Source organism: Meles meles, chromosome 7 (assembly GCF_922984935.1).
Source record: "Meles meles chromosome 7, mMelMel3.1 paternal haplotype, whole genome shotgun sequence".
Lineage (NCBI taxonomy): Eukaryota > Metazoa > Chordata > Mammalia > Carnivora > Mustelidae > Meles > Meles meles.
The window spans coordinates 47,038,444-47,059,982 of record NC_060072.1 but is presented as its reverse complement, the minus strand read 5'-3'; the positions used below and the strand labels follow the sequence as shown (position 1 = coordinate 47,059,982).

Below are 21,539 nucleotides of genomic sequence, written 5' to 3'. Positions count from 1 at the left end.
AAGTAGGCAGAGAGGCAGGCAGAGAGAGAGAGAGGAGGAAGCAGGCTCCCTGCTGAGCAGAGAGCCCTATGTGGGGCTCAATCCCAGGACCCTGGAATCATGACCTGAGCCGAAGGCAGAGGCTTTAACCCACTGAGCCACCCAGGCGCCCCTCCAAGCTACATTATTAAAAGAAAAATACAAAATGAGATTCAAGCATACATACAGGCTCATAACATGTATTATTTTGCGTTTTAAACAGCTACAAAAAACCCCTATGAATTCTGACTACATATCTCAATGATTAAGGGAAGTGTGAAAACTGATGTTTTATTTCAAGTGCCTAGAGAAGCAATGTTAACTCTAGAAATATTGCTTAAATAGAACTTATCATTTTCTTGCAAACACACATGCACATTTATAGAGAAATTCCTTCACATTTAGAGAGAAATTGCCTGCGGTCAAGACCTTTTAGTCCTTAGGACACTTGTTTTTTGACATCCAAGGTCAAAGGCATAGGACCACACTTGGAAAAAATTCAGAACTTACAGATTCAAAAGAGCAGCAAAAGAAAGAATCACATACGTACAGAACTGATGGAAAAGACATGTAAAGTATCAGAAACATATCTCCGGGAGTCTATCATGCTAACTACTAGCTCCCCCCACATTCTGGAGCCAGGATGAAATCCCTGTTTCTTTCATCCATTACAATAAAAACACATTTGCATCCTCTGAGTTCCTGGTCCTTTTCCAAACAAAGTAAATCATTTTCACCTCTATTTACATGCCACCCCACACCCAAGACCGGCAGGCAATCAGGCTGAAGGCATAACTCTGGCTGACATAACATTAACATTAAGAAAAGAAACCTTTTACAAATAAAGCAATTTATTTCTCTCCTCATTTACCAGTGCCAAGTGTCTCAAATTTCCCAGGTTTGTTAAAGAGAATCATACTAACCAATTTGCCTGGTTTCTTTCAATGAAGCATCAATTATTTCGCTGTGAGACCCGAGCTATTGTGTATCTTAAAACCCATGCCTCCTGGATGAATTCAAGAAGAGTGACAAAGAATCTTGAAAAAGGTATTGAACAAAGAAAGAGGCATTCAGCAGTCTAGCAGTCTGGCATACGTGCCCCATTGTTCCGATGAGCCCCGGAGCAGCAGGCCCCTCTTTGGGAAGGTGGCTCTTGAAACCGGTAGGAAAAAGCTGCAAGGCAGGAGCTCAAAGCCTGACTCTTGACAATACTGGAACAGGCTTGTGCACCTACTTGATAAATGGAAGCGCGGCTCGGTTCTCTCTCAAGCTTGCCGGGGCCCTCTTGAATGTTTTTCTTGACTCTTTACCAAAAATGCAATTGGCAGTAGGCTCCCAGTAGACAATGCAATGTGACTTGTTCATTCAAACAACCCTTAATTAGCATCCCATCTCCTTTCCGAGATACAATAGCTTATTTTTACACACTGAATACATTTTTCCCCCTTTTAGGAGCACATAGAAAAAGAGACCAGATAAGTGTGGGTACTTTTGAATGTGAGGTGGGGGAGAGCTGCAAATACAGTTGTTTAAAGAGCACAAGTTCTTGTTCGAATTATTTTTGTGAACAGCTTTTTAGGGGTTCTTTATTGAGGCGCTAACAATGATCTGAAAGGCAGAAAATGCAAGGAAGGAAAATGCTCTCTTATAGATAATATTGTGAAACCCCACTAATTGTAGGCAATTCAAAAAAGCATGCTATCTCGCAGAATATAACCCCAAATTATCACTATTCTTTGCTAGCTGGGCTGATCCTTCCAGCGAAATTATCTATTAATTCCAAAAATTCATAATTTGGAGGAAAAAGAGGTTTTCAGAGGCTCATGTGTTTCTTGTACAAACAAGTAATCAGTGAACCCTGATGGTAAAGATTCTGGTCATCAACCAGTTCTTCATTATTAGTGGCTTATTATTGCAAAGCAATGCAAACTCCTATTTTTTTTGATCTTTCATTTTTTTTTTTTGCTTTGACCGTCCCTCTCACTTCCACCACATTGGGGCTATTTGTGTACAGGGAGGAAGGAGGTCCAGCTAGTAGTTTAGTTGCCTGGAAAAAAAAATCTATTTTTAAGTTACTTTCTTTTTGAATTCTATGTGTTTAAAATAGAAAAGATATTGCTCTCTGAGCTAAAGACATGTGTCACCACATAGACAGAGGCTCTAAAATAAACAGAAGACGGTCAGTTTCATTTGGGTTAGCATGTGAGAGGTATAGGATGGGTCAGATTGCCTACAGTTAGTATAGTAACTTTCATTACTAAATGTTCCAACATTTAAATATTCCAACTAAATATTACCAACTAAATATTACCAACGCAGGTGCAGCGATTTATTACCAACTAAATATTACCAACGCAGGTGCAGCAATTTATTATTACAAGTACCTTCACCAACATATCACTTAATCCCTTCCACAATCATTTGAATTAGGTATGCCGGGTACACAATTATCATTATTATCATTATTATTATTATTATTTATCATGTGGCAGCAGAGGAAACGGAAGTTCAGGTGTTCTGGTAGGGGGCTCTGGGAAAATTCCCTTGGGAACTAAAACTCTCAATGCCAATATCATTTAAAAAAATTTAACTTTCTATCTTTGATATCCATTGTCTCTGAAACAACCCTACTTTGCCATGGTATTAACCAGAGGCTTTCCTTCCTTGTGTGAAGGAGGCTGGTGCTCATGCAACACAATATTCTCAGGCCACTCTCCTACTCAGCTCAGTACCTCTGTCACTATCTGCCGAGCTGTACGTGTTCCCCAGTGGGAACTCACAGTCAAATCTTCTTATGGCAATTGTAACTCATTAGCGAAGCCTGGTAATTTAATTCTACATAAATTAATGAAACAGGAAGGTGCAGAGAAAAAGGGAATTGTTCTAGGAAATAATTGTACAAGTTAAATAAGTTTTTCACTGGGAAAAAAAGGACTCAGTAGAAAAAACTGTAGTCAAATCAGGTACAGGTGACAATGATAAAAGTTAGAGCAAATTTTAAAAATCTACGCAGGACTCTGCATGCATAATTCCTTTACAAACTTTCCTGTGTTCTCTCCCATTATAAAGAAACTGAAATGGGCAATTTTGATTTATGTATGATTTTATAAATTTAAAATAAATCTTGACTTGATGTATAAAGGGCATGATTTACATAAGCTGTATGATCTAGAACTCTAGCCTCGGACTAACACAACAAAACCAAACAAACAGAGTCCTATGAAAAAAAATGAAAAATTGTAGTGTGAACAAATGCACATGTCTTAAGATAAAATAAAGCATTAGAGTCCTGTTGTTGTTTTTGTGGTTTTTTCCCACTAACTTTTTTTGCTAATTGTGCCAAACAAGAGGGTTTCTAACTATAGTTAGAAGTAAAGCAGGCTACAACAATTGAATCCGAACAAATTAAAAATTAAGGTGTGGTTATATTTGGAATATAAGCATGTCTGAAAGGAAAAGTGAGTAATTTTGCTTGAGAGATGTGGGCCTCTGAATTTTGGGCCACCCTTAATTGCTTGGGCAGTATAAGCATAGGAAATGGAATTGGAGATTAGCTGTCCAGCATTGCTAGGCAGTGCTAGGCCAGGCTGCCTCTCTAAGATATTATAATAGCTAATTCTGGTCCTCCAGGAAAGCTGAAGGCTGGTCCACAGGCTCTGTTGTCTATCTGCCAGGCTGGCCTTCAACATTACCTTCCTTGACCTTGTCTGGACAGACAGACAGCTGGTTCTGAGACTTGGTTTACTTGTTTTGTTTTTTGTTGTTTTTTTTTCATTCTTGGTACAGGCATACCTCGTTGTATTGAGCTTCACTTTATGTGCTTTGTAGATCCTGCATTTTCTACAAATTGAAGGTCTGTGGCAAGCCTGCCCGGAGACTCCTTTCCTTTCTGGAGTTTATCGGCATCATTTTTCCAACAGTTTTTGCTCGCTTCATGTCTTCATGTCCTATTTTGGTAATTCTCACATCTTTTCAAACTTTTTCATTATTATTACATTCCTTAAAGGTGATCTGTGATTAGTGATCTTTGGTGTTCCTATTGTCATTGTTTTGGGGTTCCATGAACTATGCCCTTCTAAGACCATGAACTAAATCGTTACGTGGGTGAGTTCTGAGTGCTCCACTGACTGGCCATTGTCTGTGTCTCTCCGTCTCCCGGGGCTTCCCTATCCCCTGAGACACAACAGTATCCCAGTGAGGTCAGTTAATAACCCTACAATGGCCTCTTGGTGTCCATGTAAACGAAGAGTCGTAAGTCTCCCGCTTTCAGTCAAAACTAGTAATGATGGAGCTCGTGAGGAAGGTACATGGAAAGTCGAGATAGGCTGAAAGCTAGGCCTCCTGAGCATTTGCCACGTTGTGAATGCAGGGGGAAAGTTCTTGAAGGAAATTAAAAGTGCCACACCAATGAACACATGAATGATAAGAAAGAGTAAAAACCCTATTGGTGATATGAGAATACTGGGATTATTAAATAAGAGCTTGGCAATTAGTCATTTATTTATTAGAAAGTAGAAAGGTTCATGAAAATATAAAGCCTGGGAATTTCTAAAGATAACTCCAACTTCATTTTTTTGGGAGGAAATGATTTTTGTCTATTCCAAGCAATGACGCTCAACACAATTGAAAGTTGGCACATTTTTGGTAAACAGCATTTTCCTGGTAGTGTGAAGCTTACTGCATATTTCTTTTGAGCCAAGCTTCTCCGTGTCATTTTGATCTACAAAACATCAAAGTTTCCTCTATGGAGTATATTTACATCACGGAGGGTCTGGACAGAAAGGAATTTTTAATTTTAATTTAATGAGTAAGGCATGCTACTCAGATTGAAAGAATGTTGCTAAATGTGGTGTGAGTTCTGGGTCATCACTGTCTTTCATTCCTTGCTAGGTGTGTTCTGTTTTTTGGCTTCTATGGCTACTACTGAGAAGCCATTTTTTAGTTACTCTGTTGTTAAAATCCTCTCTGTAGTGTTTTTTATTTTCCTAGTTGTGGATTTATTTTTACTTACTAGCCTAGAATTTATGGTGATTCTTAAATCTGACAGCTCATGGTTTTTATCCCTTCTGGAAAATCTCTGGCCACTATTTCCTCAAATATTGCTTCTTTTCTCAGATTCTCTTTGTTCTTCTTCTAAAATACTCATTTTATATACATTGAACTTTTACATACTGCCCTCTAGGTCTTAAACTTTCTTTCATATTTTTTGTCATTTCAGTCTTCTGGGTAATTTCTTTAGCTCTATTTGCAATTCGGTCATTATATTTACTCAGCTGTGTCTGGCCTGTTATCACACCTGTCTAATGAGGTGTTCTTTTTAAATTTTAATATCTCTATAATATTATTTCTAGGACTCTTTGGTTTGTTTTTACATCTTCCTAGTCTTTTTTGGTAGTAATTTGTTCCCCTGCCAAGTTTTTAATCTTATATTTTGTGAGCTTAATTATAAAAAAAAAGCATGTATTTATAGTATCTATTATTTTCATTTCTTGTAGGTCTACTTTACCTATGTGTTGTTGCTTCTGATTTTTCCTTATGTTGTTTATTTACTTGTGTTGTCTCATAATTTTGACTTGTGAGCTTATGTTTGGCTGGGCTGTTTCTGTTGAAATTCTCTGACATAAATCCCGAGAGTGTATGTATCTAGAAAGCTTTTGCCTTTGTTTCTGTAAAGTGCCACAGAGTGTTATCAATCAGGATTACTTTCTATATTAATTGCTCGACTTGGCGTTTCCTGGTTTTCGAATGGTGAGTACCAGAGAGACCATTTTTATCTATCCCACAAGAAGACCAGATTTAGATGGACTGATTTCCTGTTACAGTCCTATTTTGGAAGGCAGGTTTATTTTTGTGGTTCACCTTTTTACCGAAGGCACAGCCTTTGCAGGAGCTCTCTCTGTGGAAGGTCTCCATTCCAGCTCCTGGCTCCTGCAAGCCCAAGGCTTTGTCTCCAGTTCTTGTATTGTCATTAAAGCACAAGTAAGCCATAATCTCTGGCTTTATGCCTTTTATTCAGTTTTTGACTGCTGGGATTTTCCCCCCCAAGCTCTGTTAGGCACGCTATTTTTATTTTACTATTTTATCTGAAAAACATCAAAGTTTCCACTGTAGTATTATATTTACATCATGGAAGCTCTGGGCAAAAAGGAATTTTTAATTTTAATAATGAGTAATACAGTCTACTCATATTAGGAAATGTTGCTATATTCTATTTTATATTTTATGCTATTTTAAATTTTATCTAGTATGACTGGTTTTGTGATGGGAGGCTTTTCAGATTATCCTAGCCTATTTGTATGCAGGAATATATATATACAGAGAATACACTTTAAACTTGAACAGTCTATTTTGAGTAGGTAAAATAAAGGCAAAGTGTCATGGATGTTAAACAACTGTGCAGGAATTATCAGTGTCCTGATGTGTTGATATATTGATATGGGTGAAAAAGCTGAGAATATTAGAGGGTATTTTTATTATGCCACCTCAGGTTTTCATATAAGATTCATAGAAATATATTTATTTAGTAAGTTATATAGTTAGTTAAGTATATAGCTTCATCTGCTGGCCCAAAATACACTTTTTTCTAGGATAGATTCAGGGAAAAAAAATCCTTTATCTGTTGTAGCAAAAATGAAAGAGGGCAACAAGCTTTATTACAAAACTTATAGATTGCTACTTGTGAGCCTGGATTTTCTTGATTAGTGCAAGATTGTAGTATACTTAAGGGTTATAACTCACCAAAAAGGAATAAGGGAAAGCTGTTTTCTTAAACTCTTATTGTCATCGTGAGGCTCTGATACAGTAATTTTGATAAGGAAGCAAACACAAATGCTGACTAAAATCAGACTGTAAATTATTCCAGTAAGATGTCCTAAAATGTAAACAGTACGTAGCACCGTTTGGGAATTACAAAATTCTGTTTTTATGATGTAAAGGACTGAATGAATGTTTTGTAAGCTAGACCCTTAGGCAAGACTGCTAGTATCGAAATGGAACCTAAATTTATCTCCTTGGATTTCTTATTACGAAGATATTGAAAAACTTGCTTGGCTTTTGTAACTTCCTTCAAATCTTTCTTTCAAATCTCCCTTGCTTAGGGGGCTTCATTCCTCCCACCCTATATAATACAAAAGCATATTCGTCCCCTCTCATCCCTCCTACAGCACAGCACACCCAATCTCCTTATCCTACCTACCTTGTTCCCCCTATGCAATTTATTCTTTCTATTGCTACGGTTTTATGAATTTATTATGTTTATTGTTTTTTAATCTGTCTTCCCCATTAGAAAGTTAAAATCTACCAATGGCAGACATCTCTGTGTGTTTTGTTTACTAATGTATTACCAACAACTAAAGTAGTATCTGTCACACAATAAATGCTCAAAAATTATTTGAGACACGAATGAGTGATTTTTTAAATTTCCCTGCTTATAATTCAGAGTGATAATGCAGAGACCCTCATTTCCTTACAGAGATATGTGGGATATGTGAGACACATGTATGTCAAGTGTATTGATTCTTCTGATGGAAAGCTGCCACTCATACAATGACGACATTGACCATTCTCAGAAGCATGCAGTGAACTCGTCTTTAAACTTCCATCTTCAACGTGTACTTAAGTACAAGGCAATTTTCCTTATACAATAGCTCTTCCATAGCAACAGAAAATTTATAACGTTCACTACTTGGGGAAAGGTCATACCTCATTTTTTTCTTTGAGTTTTGTGATCATGACAATCACGGGACTGTCTTCCTGCCAAACCATCTGCCAGAAATCATTCACGGTGTTGATCATGGGGCCCTGTGTGGCGATGAATGCTTTCTCTTTGCCACTGTAGCCCTGGTGTGAGTAAAGAGACAAAAATATTGGATTTGAAATTCATGTCTTGCACTGAAAGTTTAGAGCAAGTTCAGAACAAAATGGTCCAAAAACAACACAGGCGTTCACGGCTTCACTGATTCTAACACAATCCATCTGGCTGTTCTCCCAAGTCAAGCACGGCACACAATAGTGAGGGCCATGATTCTCACTAGAGCACCTCCCCAGCACCCAGAGCTGTAGCCAGAGACACACAGGAAAGGAAGGCTCAAGGTAAAGGACTCGCTACCAATGTCGATTATGACTAAACAAAGGAGAAAGTTTGCTAGTAAACAAGTTAAATCAAAATTAATCCACTCTGAGGGGAAAACAATCCCCAACGATTCCAAATAGTAAGTCGACATGCTCATCAGAAAGATATTTTTATTTACTTACTTACCCGAATATAATTAGCATTAATGTAGGTGCTCAAAGAATCAGTTACATTTTTTGGTCTCAAACACACTCTGCTGAGGGGATCTAATGAAGAAAACAAGAAGGAATGCTTTAGACAAATCTACTCTTTTTAAAGTTTCTTAGAACACCAATAACTGTACATAGCACACTTGTTAATTTATATACTGACCATCTGGCTTGTGTCAATGTTTGTTGCTGATGTGTCTGTGTGTCTGTCTTTGGATACAACTGTGTGCACTGAGGGACAATTGGGCCCATCTTGGTCCCTGTCCCTTAACACAAATCTTGCTCATAAGCTTGAGATAATGAGTTTACTCATCATGCTATTTTTTGTGGGTTTCTGATTCTTGACCCCATTTCTTATTTATGCTCCTTTTTCTGTTCTTTGGGATTTGGAATTTGTACCAGATTTTCTTACTCACTTCACACTTCTCTTCTGTCCAAAAAACACTTGGTCTGGCTCGAATCCCCTCTCCCTAAAGAAGCTGTCTTTAGTTACCATTTGTCCACTTACAGCAGGAAAATCTGATATTAGGTAGATTGTTATAGTGCTAAGAACATTGTCTTAACTCTTCAAATCACTTTGCATCAAGAAGTTGAAAGGCTCTTTGCAAACCACGGTGTTATGGAAAATATGGTAGTTATTTCTACCAATGTTTATCTAAATGAATTAAGGCCAAATCATCCCTTTATGATTTCTTTAGTCTGACATACTACAAGCCTCTTAAAGGTAAAGACAGAGATTTTTTCATTTTATCCAAGACTCAGTGTCTAGGACAGTGCTTATATGAATAGCAGACTTTCAATATTTGTTTATTGCATTGATTTAGAAGGTTAGAAAATGTTACATTATTTAAGAAGTCAGTTCTAGGCATTCCGCTCTAGTAATTGTTTTATTACTGTTTTTCTCCAGACAGGTAAACTTGAGAGAGTTTATCATATCCACTGTTCTTACCTCCACCTCTACAACTCAGTCCTCCTTGTGAACACCCCAGTCTATCCTAACCTTAGTTTAATGCAGAGACTCCTCTTACTGATGCCACCAATGACTCTTGTTGAGCTAAACCAAATAAGCTGACTGTGCTACTTTTTTCATATTTTATTTTAATATTTGCCATCTTATATTTTAAGTGCTTCAATTTTTACCTGCTCTCAATGAATTGTACTGAACCCCTTGAAGGAAAGAATTATATTTAATTAACTCTTTTTTTTTTAAGATTTTATTTTTTTATTTGACAGAGATCACAAGTAGGCAGAGAGGCAGGCAGAGAGAGAGAGGGGGAAGCAGGCTTCCCGCCTAGCAGAGAGCTCGATGCGGGGCTCGATCCCAGGACCCTGAGATCATGACCCAAGCCGAAGGCAGGGCTTAAGCCACTGAGCCAGCCAGGTGCCCCTTAAACTCTTCTTTTTTAAAACTAACTTTTGTATCCTTTGTGATTTCTACCTGGTATATGGTTCATAGAGTGTTTAATATCAGAATTCATTTCTATCAGAGTTGAAACACTGTTTTTGACTTTCTAGATTCCTTTTGTTAGCAAAGGGGAACTGGAAAATTTTTTATCCCTTTTCAGTATCCACTATTAGAAGTTTCCACAAGAGCCCTATACCAGTGAGACTTGAAAAGAAGTCCACTCCCTTCAGTTTTTATAATGCCTACCATGTATACGACTTATTGAGAACTCAGCCCTATAAACTGCTTAGAAGCAGGTTCCCTGTCAAGCTAAATTTAGTTTGGAAATTGGTAGTTTGTTAGACTTCCAAGTATTTAGTGGTTTCCAAAAACTTTTTAAACAAGAATGCACCATAGGACTGAGTAAGGGAAAACTGTCACTCTAATCAAAGCCTTTTTGCCTTTTTAATGTTAGATTAGACTAATTAAAAAAGCTGATGATTAAAAAAAATCCAAAACTTTATCATCATTATCATTGTTATTTTCATATTACTGTTATAAATGTATTCATTTTATGCATTTTAAATCAATATGTGTATTTTAAGTCTATATTTTGGTCAAATTCACCTTTTTTCAGGACAGATATTTCTGGACTATATGTTAAATATTTAGCATGCCACTTATGATACATCTAGGAAGAGGCAATAACAATCCCAACACTGAGCAATTTTTCTTCCCTTTCCTCTGCTCTTCCCCTTTTATTTCCTTCCTTCTCTCCTCTTGCTTTCTTCCTCTTCCTTCCCCCTTTTCCCTCCCTCCCCTCTTTCTCTCTTATTCCTTCTTTTCCTTCTGCTCTTCTTCCTGTTTCTTTTTTTTTCTCAACAAATTATTGAACACATATAGATTTAGCGTATAGAACACATGAAATATCCCCATCTGGCCTCTTCAAAATACCTCTGGCAATTTAACTCTTTCTATTTAACAGACAAAATGGTACCTAGATCCTGATATCCTTTAATTATTTTTTAAGATTTTTTTATTTATTTGAGAGACAGAGAGTGTGGGGGGGGGCAGAGGGAGAGGGAGAAAGAAACTCAAGTAGACTCCACACTAGGCATGGAGCCCAACAGTGAGCTCGATCTAACAACCATTAGATCACAACCTGAGCCAAAACCAAGAGTCAGACCTTTAACTCACTGCATCACCCAGGCACCTCTGGATCCTGGTATTCTGACTGCCATCCTATCAGATTTTGTCAAAGGTTATTCTATTCCGATGATTTCTTCTCTGGGCAGAAAAGCATTTGAGGTTTGGAGTCAAGAGGAGAAACTATTAGATGAAAGAATGGCTTATACTGCTAGTGTAACCCTAGGCATAGGCAGAGAATGAGAGGAATAGCATAGTTTCTCTAGATGAATTCAAGATAAATGGGAAATAGGAGGGAAGGCAGGGACTTGGCTCCACCTTTAAGGTGACTGGGAGTCACTTTCAGTTTGTTGCAGGAGAGAGAGAAGACTCCAGGCTTGCATTATCCAATATGGTGCCACTAGCCACATGTAGCTAACGTTAAGTTAATGAAAATAAAATAAAACTTAAAAATCAGTTCCCCAGGTGCACTGGCTAAAATTCACATGCTCCATTGCTACACATAGCTAATGGCCATCATATTGGAGATACAGAGCGTTTCCATCACTCTACAGGGTTTTGACCAGGCTGATCTTAGCAATGCAAGATGGCGATTATATGGAAACTCCCTTTTTAAAATCCATGTGAAAATTGTAAGAGAAAAAAGGGCACTTAAATGTCTGCTTTTGAAACTGTAAAGCTTTCTTTCCCCCTTAATGTTACTATTTTCTGGAATTGGTTGTGGGGTTAATAATTAATGCATCCTCAGTTAGGTGGCGGGAAAGGAGAAACTAACATTAGATGGGGGCTCAGTAGTAGTGAGAACCTCTCTTTTCACATATGATTACTTAATTCTTCCTACAGTCCTATGTAGCAATATTATTATCACTTCATCTTTAGGGATGAAGAAAGGATGGTGCAGAATGATTAAGTTGTGTTCCATAAACTATGAATGCTCCTGCCAGGGTAGGGAGGCAAGTCTAACTCCAATATTTTGTTTGAGCCATACAACTTGTTGCCTTAATGAGTGGCTCACTTATTTGCAATATCTACTCTGTTCTGGGCACTTAATAGAACAGGAAACATAAGTAAGAAATATTATCAGATTTTAGATTTTTAAATATGAAGTGATGGCCAATGTAATTAGGGTTTAATTAATAGAGTTCTTTGATTTCACCTATATTGTTTTAGATTTCTATATATATATTGTCTGCATGGAATAAATAAACATGAAATTTGTTGTTATACTTCATTGTGCAAACAACTTCATACTGATGTATGATTAGTTTTTTTTCCCCCCATTGCTTTTATGATTTAGGACATAGACCTATTTTCATCACTAATATTTATTTTTTGTTGCGAAATATGTGATATAAATTTACCCTTCACACTTTTAATCTACCACGTAGAGTGTTCTGAGCCAGGCTGACATCATCCTTAGAGAAACAGCCATGATTTAATTGGCTCTTGGTCATCCATATTTCTGCTGCAAAACATCTTCCAAATTATGTAGCCTCACTAATATGTAAAATCTGGCAGTACTTTTTTAAAAGATTTTATTTATTTATTTGAGAGAGTGGGCAAGAGAGAACACAAGAGGCAGGAGGGGCAGAGGACGTGAGAGAAGCAGTCTCCCCACTGAGCAGGGAGACTGACATGGAGCTCCAACCCAGGATCCTGGGATCATGACCTGAGCCCAAGGCAGACATTTAGCGGACTGAGCCACCCAGGCACCCCCATGTTGGAAGTTTAAACTTGAGTTTATTATAGGTTAAAACAATGAAAAAAACATAATACTTGGGGGCGTGAGTGGTTCAGGTGGTTAAGCATCTGCCTTCAGCTTAGGTCATGACCCCAGGGTCCTGCAATAGAGCCCTGCATCAGGCTCCCTGGTCAGAGGGGAGTGTTTCTCTCTCTCTCTCTCTCTCTCTCTGCTTCACCCCCCACCTTGTACTCTCTTTGCTAGCTCTCTCTCAAATAAATCAATAAAATCTTAAAAATAAAACTTAAAATCTTAATCATTTTAAATTATTGTATGTAATGTTTCAAATTCATCCCATATTATAATCTAAAATAAACCATAAAGAATAGCTTTCCATGTAAATTCCAGTCTTCTCTGATGATTTTCAACCAATAGTGGGGTGTGCCCAAACTATATGTACCAGATTATATTTTGTGCAACAGGGGATGGGTAGTGCATTCAGGCTACAGACATTTTCACCAGAAAACCCATTATTTGCAACATCACTTGTCAGCACAGGTGCCCTGGTTCAAGTGACCCACCCAGTTCTGGGAATGGAAAAGCTGACACAGGACTATGAGGGACTAGGTCTGATATCATCTGGGCAGGAAATAGAGAAGGCTGAACTTTATTTATTTTTCCTTTTTTTTTTCTCCAAAGATTTATTTATTTATTAGAGAGAGAGAGAGAGAGAGAGAGAGAGAAAAGGAGACAGAGTGTGCGAGTGTGGGGAGGAGCAGAGGGAGAGCAACTTCAAGCTGACTTCTTGCTGAGCTGGGAACCCAACTTGGAGCTCTGTGGGCTTGACCTTGAGATCCATGAGATCATTACCTGAGCTGAAACCAACAGTCAGATGCATAACTGACGGAGCGATCCAGGCACCTCTGAGAAGGCTGAACTTTAAATAATCCTAATAATTTCTGAATCCTTTGGACATTGGATGGTTAAGTAAAATTGCAACGAATGTATGTGCCCTAATTACTTACATTTGGTAAATTTCAGATGAAAAATCTTGAGAGAGACAGAGACAGAGAGAAGCACACTTATAACACACAGCACTTTCATTCCTGTAGTTATAAAATATCTTTCAACAGGGATGATACTGGATAGACCCATTAAAAATATGTTATAGTGCAGTGTTTCCTGCTCTACCAGAGGGGGAAGCTCAAAGACACCATTAACAATAATTCTTGATATTACCATAAATATGGAGAATTTGATGTTTTATGAGTGAATCCATGGGCTTAATTATACAGACTCTACTATTTCAATATCCATACTTTTCAAAAGTTTTGTGGCTCCATCTTTCCAGAGCTATTGTTCTGAGATGTTTATGGATTTTGCCAAACCCCCAACCATCTGTTGTCTAGCGAATGACAATGTTATATCCTCTCCAAAGCATTTTTGCTACTCTAAACAGAATAACTTGGTCCTCTCTATACTCCTACACTACTTGGGCTAGATCTCAATTCTGGCTTTAATTACATTGAACATAATTACTCATTTACGTGGCTCTCTCCTCTAGTCATCAGCTCATTGCCTGATATTGATAAATTTCATGGAGTTAAATTTAGTATTTTTCTTTAAATATTTTTAGTTTTTTTCCCTTAAAGATTGTATTTATTTATTTAATTTATTTGAGAGAGAGAGAGAGAGAGCACAAGCAGGGGAAGCAGCAGAGGGAGAGGAGAAGCTGGCTCTCCACTGAGCAGGGAGCCCAAAGTGGGGCTTGATCCAGGACCCTGAGATCATGACCTGAGCTGAAGGCAGATGCTTAACCAACTGAGCCACCCAGGCACCCCAGTTAAATTTTGTTTTAACATTGCCAAACAGTGTTTCTCAAAGTGTCATCCTGGTATTATCTGTATCAGAATCACCTGGGTGTTAGCTTAGAAATACGGATTCTTATGATAGTTGTCTTTCATATGATCTCCCTGATATGAGGACGTGGAGAAGCAACATGGGGGGGTAGGGGGATAGGAGAAGAATAAATGAAACAAGATGGGATTGGGAGGGAGACAAACCATAAATGACTCTCAATCTCACAAAACAAACTGGGGGTTCCTGGGGGGAGGTGGGATTGAGAGAGGGGGAGCGGGCTATGGACATTGGGGAGGGGAGGCGAACCATAAGAGACTATGGACTCTGAAAAACAACCTGAGGGTTTTGAAGGGTCAGGGGTGGGAGGTTGGGGCAACCTGAGGGTTTTGAAGGGTCAAGGGTGGGAGGTTGGGGGAACAGGTGGTGGGTAATGGGGAGGGCACGTTTTGCATGGAGCACTGGGTGTTGTGCAAAAAGAATGAATACTGTTACGCTGAAAAAATAAATAAAATGGAAAAAAAAAAAAAGAAATACGGATTCTTGAGGCACTTGGGTGGCTCAGTTGGTTAAGCCTCTGCCTTCAGCTCAGGTCATGATCCCAAGGTCCTGGGATAGAGCCCCACATCGGGCTCCCTGCTTAACGGGGAACCTGCTTCTCCCTCTTCCTGCCACTCTGCCTATTTGTGCTCTCTCTGTCAAATAAATAAATAAAATCATTTTAAAAAATTAAAAAAAAAAAGAAATACAGATTCTTGAACCCAACAGCAGACTTACTTAAACAGAATCCCTGGGTGGGACACAGGACTCCAGATTTTTTTTTCTTTCGTCCATTAGGACTCTAGATTTTTATAAGGACTCTAGATGATTATTATTTTTTTTAAAGATTTTTTATTTATTTGACAGACAGAGATCACAGTAGGCAGAGAGGCAGGCGGGGGTGGGGGGAAGCAGACTCCCTGATGAGCAGAGAGCCCAATGTGGGGCTCGATTCCAGGACTCTGAGCTCATGACCTGAGCTGAAGGCAGTGGCTTTAACCCACTGAGCCACCCAGGTGCCCCAAGGACTCTGGATGATTATTATGCACAATGAAATTTTTTGGTAACAGCTTTATTAAGATGTAACTCATATACCATACAATTCACACATTTAAAGTGTACCATCATAGAGTTCTTTTTCTTTATTCACAAAGTTGTACAACTGACAGCTATTTCTATGCCTCCCAGCACTAGGCAACCCCTAAGACAGTTTCTGTCTTTATAGATTTGCCAATCTGGCCACTTCATATAAATGGAATTATACAGTATGAGGTCTTCTGTGATGGTTTCTTTCACTTAGCATAATGTTTCAAGGTTCATTCATGTTGTAGCAGGCATCAGCACCTCATTCCTCTTTATGGCTAAGTAATATTCCATTGTGTGGATAGTCTACATTTTATTTCTCCATCAGTTGATGGATATTTTGGTTGTTTTCACCTTTGGGGCTATTATAAATAATGCTGTTACAAACAGTTGTGTATAGCTTTCTAATATCAATACTTTTAAAAAGTCTTTGTGGCTCCATCCTTCCAGAGCTATTGTTTTGAGATGTTTATGGATTTTTGCCAAAACCCCAACTATCTATTTGTCTTGTGATTGACAATGAAATGTTTTCATTTCTCTTGGTTATATGCCTAGGAGTAGAATGTCTGAGTCATACAGTCACTCTAGGATTTGCCATTTGAGGAACTACCACACTGTTTCTTAAGTAGCTGTACCATTTTACATCTCTACTAGTGATGTGGGAAGGTTCCAGTTTCTTCCCATCCCTGCTAGCACTTTCTATATGGTCTATCATTTTTATTATAATCATGTGGATGTGAGGTGGTATCTCATTGTGGTTTTGATTTCCCTTATGGCCAATAATGTTGAGCATCTTTTCGAATGCTTGTTGATCATCTGTATCTCTTCCATGGAGAAATGTCTACTCAAGTTTTTTGCCCATTTTTTAATTTGGGCTGTCTTTTTATAACTAAGTGGTAAGAGTTCTTTATACATTCTAGATAGAAGTCCCTTATTAGGTATTTAATTTACAAACGTTTTTTCCTATTTTGTGAGTTCTCTATCTTCTTGATGGTCTCCTTTGAAGCACAAAATACTTTCATTTAATAAAATTCAATTTATCTATTTTTTGTTATTGCTTGTACTTTTGCTGTCATATTTTATAATTCATCGACTAATTCAAGGTCATGAAGATTTATATCTGTTTTATACTAATAGTTTGATAGTTTTAGCTCTTACCTTCAGGTCTGATCCATTTTGTATTGAGTTTTGTGTATGGTGTGGGACAGGGTCCCACTTCATTTTTTTAAAAAAGATTTTATTTATTTATTTGGGAGAGAGAGAATGAGTGAGAGTGCATAAGCGGTGGAGGGACAGAAGGAGAAGAAGCAGACTACTCTGATGAGCAGAGAGCCCAACATGGTGTCGATCTCAGGACCTTGGGGTCATGACCTCAGCTGAAGACAAACTCTTAACCGGCTGAGCCATCCAGGCCTCCATGCATCAAACTTCATTTTTTTTTGGTATGTGACTATTCAGCTATCTCAGCAACCTTTAGCTGAAAAGACTATCCTTTGCGCATTGAAATGTTTGATGAAATCAATTGACCATAATGTGTGGCACAATATAATTTTAGAACCATGTGTTTGCTGGAATTGTGAGCTGACCATTTTAAGAAGAGTAATACAGGATAAAGTAATGAACCTCAAGCTACTTTCATGGTCAGTAGTCTTAATGTGCATTTATTAACTCCAAATTTGGTGTGTATGGAGAAGTTGTGAGGATGGGAAGTGATGAGGTAAGGGTGACTGGGGAAGGCTTTTGCTTTATAATGTGAACTATTTCATTCAAGAAACTTACTTGGCAAAATGGTCTTATAGCGATTTTTAGTTCCATGACGGGGAATGTCAATTTCTTTGGGATCCACAAAGTTCATTGGTATTTCCTGCAAAAATAAATGATATCAAATTAGTATATCTAATGCTGCCACAAAGAAAATCTTCACAGGGGGCCATCTGATCCAGAACCCCACTGAACTTCAAAGTCATTTATAAAACAACAGACTACCACCTCTGGTTGACCACCCTTCCTTTCACAAACATATTAGCTGCACCCTGGCAAGTTGACTGTAAGAAACAGAAACTGTTAGAAAGTATTATTTTATATACGGTTATTAAAGAAACATATAAAACTTTGATTAGATTTTAAAAATTCTGTTCTGACATAATTGCTAGAAATATATATAAACAGCTGAAAATGGATACTGTATTCAAATTTTTAAAAAATCTTTATATAAGTTACCAAAAATTTCATTATGATGGATTCTCTTTTAACATTGTATGACTCTGTCAGGATTATTAAAACCTCCCTCTCCAAATGGTAAATACAAAGGGAGTTTTTTTTTTATTTAAACGATGGCGATATAATTTTTTTTGTATTAAGGAATGGATTATAATTGTATTGTTCCATTTGTTTTTTTTCTTCTTTAAATTTAAATTCAATTAATTAACATATAATGTGTTATTGATTTCAGAGGTAGAGGTCAGTGATTCATTGTATTGTTCCGTTTGTTGTTGTGAATGTGGTATTTTTAGTGAAGGACATCCGAACACTGTTTTCTCCCACTTAACAAGAATACAAATGTTTTTACTCAGACTATATGTTATGGGCCTCAAATGATTGGAGAGGAACAATTAGAGCAGAAATGGCTCTGTGGAAGTGAATTAGATCTTAAAGGTGAGCATCTATAGACTGGGACAAAGAAAGCCATTAGCCAACGTTTTCAAAGGGTCGAAACAAATATGTAAGGATCTGATTAGACAAAATAGTAGGATCTCTAGTTAAAATTCTGTAAAAGATCACTTAGATAAATGTTAATGTGAAACAAAGGAACTTTTATTTTTAGATCACGTGAAATACTATTTTCATAACTTGAACTTTCTTCAATGGAAAATATAACTCAACAGCCTAATATTCATTGAAATGAAAGAAATTATCTACAAATTAATTCAATTTAATGAAAGAAATTATCTACAAATTAATTCAAATTGTTTTCATTCAGTCTGGAGATTTGAGATCATGAATTTGAGATGTGGTCTACAAAGAGGAGTAGCTTACTTTTTAAATATCATTTCCTAAACTTGCATTATTTTAGATATTTATAATATTCATCCCTACTCTCTGCTTCAACAAAATACTGTAACTTCCGAGTTCCAAGTTACCAAAAGAAGTGAAATTGTTGAATGTTCAGTAGAAAGCACACATTTATGTTTGGTAAATTTCGAGCACATCAGTCTGTTTTGGTAAAACCATGACAGATCTTTCCTCCCCTGCTTCTTCCTGCTTTCTGACACGCACTGACAATGACCATCTTCCAGCATTATCCTTCTCCTTGGTATTCCTTGTTGGCTTCATCTTTCCTTTAAGGGCTTATCTCAAAAAACCTATCTCTGGTGCTAGAAAAGAATATTGGATGTACTTTTGGCTAGTTGTGTGATCGTTCACTGGTTCTTTCATCTCACTAGGTTTTCTTCCTATGTGAAGAGATGACACATTTCAAAGTCTAATTTTAAAAACTGCATGTTCATGTTTTACCTTGGATGCTTTATAATAGTTGATGAGGCTATTGGTAAAACCAGCCCACTGCTAGTTATGTCATCATCAGAGTGGTTGCAAATATCTGAACAGACCCTGGAATGATCAATTTATTAAAATCAACAGACTTGGCTTAAGATGTACAACTGATTTACCTGAAGTGATCTACAAAATGGATATTCCCTTTGGACAATAATTAGACCTAAGAAGCTCTAAAGCTCTCTGGGTAGACATGTGTTTTTACAAATCAACTTAATCACCAGCAGCCCCGATGGGTTCCCGGAATATGCAGTGAACAATAACAGCAGGCTCACCATGAATTCACTTTGGAGTAAATGTGAACTTGCCACGACGTCCCTCAGCTGTGATCTTGTGAGTATTCGGCTGGCTGACTGCAGATACTCCATTGCCACCGTCTCCCGTGGGGTTGGGATAGCCACAAAGGGTTCAACGTTCCCCAAGCTACTCATGTCCAATGTAAGAGATACGTTGGACCCTCGTCTACGTTGGGGAAGACAGTTAATACGTTTAGAAACCACATGAGTTATTTTGATCACACAAATTTGTCTTTCGTACATACGCACTCACTATTCAGTGAGAACTTTTCCAGAAATAAGGACCAAATGTCTTTTTTTCTTATGGTACCATAGACGACTATAGCAACTATCTACAGTTTCTTTATAGGAAACTGGCAGGTTTTTTGTTGGAAAATGCACTATAATTTACTAATAATAATTTACTAATGGATATACTTGTTAGTAATATTAAGTGAAAAATTCAGGAAGAGCAAACATCAGAGTTGGATTGAGAAATCACATATAACACAAACCGGCTTTATTTTCTGTATGTCTGAGAGTTCAGTATAGAAATCAAATAGCCATTTCTGACATCAATATACTGTACACATGATCTCACTGGACATAGGAAACTCAGAGGAAAAAAAACACTTTGGTTCACATCATTGCCATTGAAATAGAAATTAAAAGTTTTAAAATGTATGTACTGTTTATAATTCTGAGTGAATCCCTAAAAAAATAACATCCGTATCTTTCATTTATGTATGTATGTATGAATGCATGCATATATATATGTGTGTGTATGTGTATGTATTTATTTAATTCTGTGACAAACTCATGAAGATATTGAGATCACAGAATCTTATTCTGAGTTATAATTTATCTCCCCTCTGTAATTTTCCTCTTCCAGTTGGGAGACGAGTTGGAGCTCTTCCAACTTGTAAAAGGCCCCTTGTGTCTTGGATAGAAGGTGTGAGTGCCTCTTAATAGTAACACTAGCTGTGTGGAACCAAGACTGATGGTCAAAGTCAGAGATTATACTCACAAGAACTATTAAATTTAAAGGACCTTAGGTATTTCTAAGATGATCCAATATGATGCCTAGTGGTTGGTATTCCAAGGAAATGGAGAATAGGGAAAAACAGGTCAAAACAAATGTAAACAAAGACAGTAAGAGCAAATACTAGGCCCAGGAAATTTCCTTCGAAGGGTGCTTTACACGCTTTCTATAGAGCACAACATCAGGAAATACTCATGTGGCTAGAGCTTAATTTTCAACAATGGAAAATTATTAGAACATACCACAAAAACCCATTAAACAAAAGCATGTTAAGTTCCTTCCTCTTACGAATTGATATGTAATGTCATTTTTGTTAATTTCTATATGGTTTATACCTGTAGTTTTAATTCCTGCCTTGGCTTGATGTTTATTTAAGTTTTTATAATTTATCTTCCTTATTAATTTCTAGTAATAGTAAATGCAAATCATCCAACTTCTAATGTTTGGAATTCCTCAATTCTTTCTTTGAGACAAATACTGTGATAATTTTTTCTGAATATTTCATAGATACTTTTGGAGGCAACTGAACTGATTACCTATTTATATCTATCTCTCTATAAATTTACTTATGCACATATATATATATACACACACACACACACCACCTTATATATTATTATATATTATTAAAGACATTATTCCAATCTATTTTTTCCTACTGGATTTCTCAAAGCCTGAGATGTAAGTGATCTTCCCCAATACCTGTATTGTTATTTTTCTTTATATCCCTGGCAATTTTTACTTTATATATTTCAGCCATTGTTTTATTTTAAAAGATTAGCAATTACATATTTACTATGAATTTTATCAATATTAAGTATTTATTTTCCTATTAATTCTACATTTTGTCTCACATCTGACTTTTTTCCCCAGTTTTATTGAGACAGAACTTATACACAGCACTATATAAACTTAAGGTAGACGACATTATTAATTGAATTACATATATTGTGAAATGATTGCCACAATAAATTTATTTAACATTCATCATCTCCTATAGAAACAAACAAAAACACCTTTTTCCTTGTGATGAAAACTTAGGATCCACTCTCTTAACAACTCTCAAATGTACCATACAGCAGAGTTAGCTATAGTCATCATGTTGTACAGGACGTCACATACATTACATTATTTATTACTTATTATTTGTCTTAAATGGAAGTTTGTATCACTTTCCTCCAA

General features: G+C 37.0%; 1 protein-coding gene across 1 annotated transcript in view; it reads right to left on the bottom strand.

The window, feature by feature from the left end:
• PTPRR (protein tyrosine phosphatase receptor type R) overlaps positions 1 to 21,539 on the bottom strand; it is a 234,200-nt gene that overhangs the window by 26,128 nt on the left and 186,533 nt on the right. The window contains 4 exon segments of the mRNA XM_046013982.1: positions 7,720 to 7,857; positions 8,276 to 8,355; positions 17,268 to 17,352; positions 19,316 to 19,502. Of these exon segments, the coding sequence (XP_045869938.1) occupies positions 7,720 to 7,857; positions 8,276 to 8,355; positions 17,268 to 17,352; positions 19,316 to 19,502 (490 nt within the window).